This window comes from Tetrao urogallus (assembly GCF_951394365.1).
Source record: "Tetrao urogallus genome assembly, chromosome: 4".
In the NCBI taxonomy this organism is placed as follows: domain Eukaryota; kingdom Metazoa; phylum Chordata; class Aves; order Galliformes; family Phasianidae; genus Tetrao; species Tetrao urogallus.
In genome coordinates, this window is record NC_136817.1 from 58,590,618 (window position 1) to 58,594,388 (window position 3,771).

The 3,771-nt window shown below is 41.9% G+C and overlaps 1 protein-coding gene across 1 annotated transcript; it reads right to left on the bottom strand.

The window, feature by feature from the left end:
• Positions 1 to 220: 220 nt before the first annotated feature.
• On the bottom strand, positions 221 to 3,052 carry TMEM128 (transmembrane protein 128; the record flags this gene model as incomplete). The annotated part of the gene is made up of 4 exons (XM_079534754.1): positions 221 to 320; positions 1,040 to 1,201; positions 2,239 to 2,380; positions 2,935 to 3,052. 4 exons carry the CDS (start codon positions 3,050 to 3,052, stop codon positions 221 to 223), a joined length of 522 nt encoding a protein of 173 aa, XP_079390880.1.
• Positions 3,053 to 3,771: the final 719 nt, after the last annotated feature.

Here is a 3,771-nt window from a genome sequence, read left to right on the forward strand (position 1 = left end):
TGTCCACAAGAGAATCTTTCAGAAGAAGAAAAAGGTATTCTTCCCTTAAAGATACTTGCATATTTTCAGGTAACTCCATTTGCCATAAAATTTCAGCATTCTAAAACTGTATATAAAATGTAAAGAAAGAATCCTTAAATGGTTTATATAACAAAGCAACTCATGCAACAAGATAAACGCTTCTATGTGCTTGAATAATTCAATTATTTACCTGTAAGACTTATCCTAGGAGCGACACAAGCATCACAACACCCATAAACTGAATGAACAACACCACAGGTGTGATAAATGACCAGACTGGCCATAAGGCAACGTTAAAACTGGGAATAAAAGAAGAAGGCTTTAGAGAAGTTCACACTGTGGAAAAGCCAGGCACAGAAGTAAATCATAGCACAAGAAGAAATGAAGTTCAAACAACTTAACCTGAAGAATACTTATTTCTTTACAACTTCACAGATAAAAAGAAAATAGGGCAAAAAGAGCACATATTTATAAAATAGATAGTTTAGTTTACTGCTTAATTACTGACATCTCATCCTGAAACTTCAGTAACTCCTGCAGATTTATTTTACTCTGAATAAAACCACTCAGACTCATCAAGGGTAAACGTGCACAGAGATTATTTAAGAAAAAGTTATGAGAAACATTCTTGATTTTTCCATGGGCAAGCACAGTATCTGAGGAAAATAAAACCTTAATTTGTACTTACAGCCAAGTCGATTTGAGTATGAATTAAAACAAAGGGATAGCAAGAAAATTTATTTCACAAATGGTTTACAAGGATTACAGATCTTACTAATTCTAAACTATTTCTTCAATCAGAAAAAATCCAGTATATTGAAAGTAAGCTTTTTAATGACAGCTTCAACTATTATAAATCTTGCATCATGGATGAATGCTGAAAACAAAGAAATCGTGCTATACTATCTCCAATACATTAAGTGGAATTAGAGGAATTATACTTCTGATCAAATGAATCCATTAATACAGTTTGAACTGCTCAGGTGCAGCAAAAGTCTGTGTATACGTTTCAACTCACCAAACTGCTGCTGCAATAAAAGTGGCAGTTGTGACAGGTATCAGTACAGGATACTGCACATCGTAGTCCTCAATTCCACGATACCACTCAAGATATATTATGCAGTAAAAGGCAACAGATAAACATGCAGCCAATAAACAACTGCCAGAGGCAAACCACCAACTGTTGTAGAAGGGAAAAATCACATTAAGTATAGTAACATCTCAGTCCACATATTACTCTTCATTCTATTCCAGAAACAGGACAATACCTGTTAAATTTACAGATTAGCCTAAAACTCCTGAAATATTTTTCTTAAATTACTTTTATGAAACACTTGCATAGCTACTAGAGTTTAATTTCATAATACATCACTCCTGTTCAAAAGGCACCTCCAGGTGAAGCTATCTGAAAATATTTAACGTCTATCAACCCCACTGAGAATTAACTTTATGAAAAAGATATAATTCTGTGAAATTATTTCTCAACTATTTCATAGCAATTATTTCTAATATTTTCAGTCTACTCAATAGACATCTAAACAAGAAGGAAAAAAAAAACAAACCCTTCTTCTGATGCTTACAGATTAATTTCAGCTTTTTTTTTAAAATTAAAATCAAAACCCCAATACTTTCAACAAAATAGGCAGTGGCTTCTTGTACTTAAGCACAAATATGAAGGCACCATATTAAGATACAATGTTACTAGAACACACTTTACATGCACATAAATGGTTTGGTCAAGCCTGAAAAAAAAAAAAAAAAAAAAAAAAAAAAAGGATTCAGGTGGTCCAGGTGGTACCAGTCTGTATGTTCGTGCACAGCCACCTAGAGCCGGTCGCCCAGGACTACATCCAGGAAGCTTTTCTGCAGTATTTCCAAGGACAGAGGTTCTGCAGCCTTTCTGGGCAGCCTGTTCCAGTGCACAATAAAGAAATGTTTCCTGATGCTCAGGTAGAACCTCTTTGTTTCAATTTGGGGCATCACTGAAAAGCATTTGGCTCCATCTTCTTTGCACCTTGCCTTCAGATATTTGTACACATTGATGAGATTCCCCCCTCCTCACCTTATCCTCTCCAGGCTGAACAGACCCCAGTCACCCTGTTTCTATTGTGGATCTTGTTTATCCAAGATTCAAAACACAAAGTTTACATGTAACAATCTGAACATAAACTGAAAACACAACTTTTCTTTGTAAGAAATCTTTGTAAGGCATCTTACCTATCTGCTTGAATTGTCTCTTTAATAGATTTAAAAAAATCAAAGTAATATGTCACAGCAATGGAAGCCAAAATCCAGAACGCAGAATGAACGTTCAGCCTAGGAGAGGGCTTCTTTTTCTTTTCTCCAGCTGTAGACTCTTCTGTAAACATGAACATAATGATACCACCAAAGCCAGTCACTAACTGCAGTGTCATTACAGAATCACAGAACTGGCAGAGTTGGAAAGGACCTTCAAAAGTCATGGAGTCCAACTCCCTTGCCATGAACAGGGACATGCACAGCTAAATAGATTGTGCTTTTAGCTGGGCAGAAGCAGTGGAACAGAGGTACCTGTTGAGGTACGTATGTGGTGCTTCACGCACTGTTCTGATCGTTACTGGTGGTTTGCATGCCTTCAGCAGCCTGATGCACACCGGCCCTGCACCCCGCAGAAGCACTGCCACCGGCTGAGCCCCCTACAAGCGCTCGGACCTCTGCTCTGCCCTTCAGCACCGCCACCATCAGCAGCACCTCTATGTTACGGCCGAGGACGAGCGGGAAGGCAGCGCTAGCAAGCCGTGGGGGCGAGGCTCCGGGAACCCCCGAACATTCCGAGCGTGCTCGTCCTCCCGCCTGCTCCACCGACTGCCCCACAGCACAACACCCACAGCCCCAACCTCTCCCGGCAGCGCCAGCGTTCCCGGCACCACCCACCGGCCGTCCCGCCGCCCCGGAGCAGCGGCTGCAGCAGCGGGGCTGGACGTTCTGCCCCTTGCCGCAAATGGCGCCTGAGCCTGGGGAGCGGCTCCCCGCGCAGCCCGCCGCCCTCCATCTTGGGCCGCTCCGGCAGTGACGCCACGGGGCGGGCGCTTCCCTCAACGCGTCGTGCTGCCGTGATGGCCGTAACCTGTGGTGTGTGCACGGTGTCGCGGCCGGCTAGGTTCGTCACCGGTTCTACGGCTGTTACCTCTCCAAAGCGGGTACTGTGGGCACCGTGCTTAGCTTCATGGAGTCAAACCTTGCGGCTGTGTAAGCCCACCAGACCGAGCAGAAATACCTGCCATGCAGCGTTACCAGGAGCTAGTTCTCCATGCCTGGTCTAGGTGTAGCTGCTTGCCTGTTTCACCCAGGTGATTGCCTTCTTGGATTCGTCAATTAATGCTCACCTGATAAAACAACACTTCATATTATTCATCCCTAAAGAAAATTGATGAAAGCATGCCTTATGAGTGCGGCTGTAGCAAATAGTGACTCTGATAATGGACCAGCAATATATTACAAATTAGTGGTGTTGTGAATGATGCCAGCCGTCGTTGAAAATGGGAAACTGTGTTATGTAAATCCAAGTGCAAAAAAAAAATAAAAATTAAAATTAAAAAAATGAGGCTTGTTTTATCAAAGTAGCTAAAAAAAATAGGAAAAATAAGCAGAGATTGGGTAGCATATAAACATTTTGCTGTTTGTATTTTGCAGACCACGTGGAACTGGGATTGTTTAGTCTGGAGAAGGGAAGGCTCAGGGGTCCTAATTGTTACAACTGCCTGAGAGAAG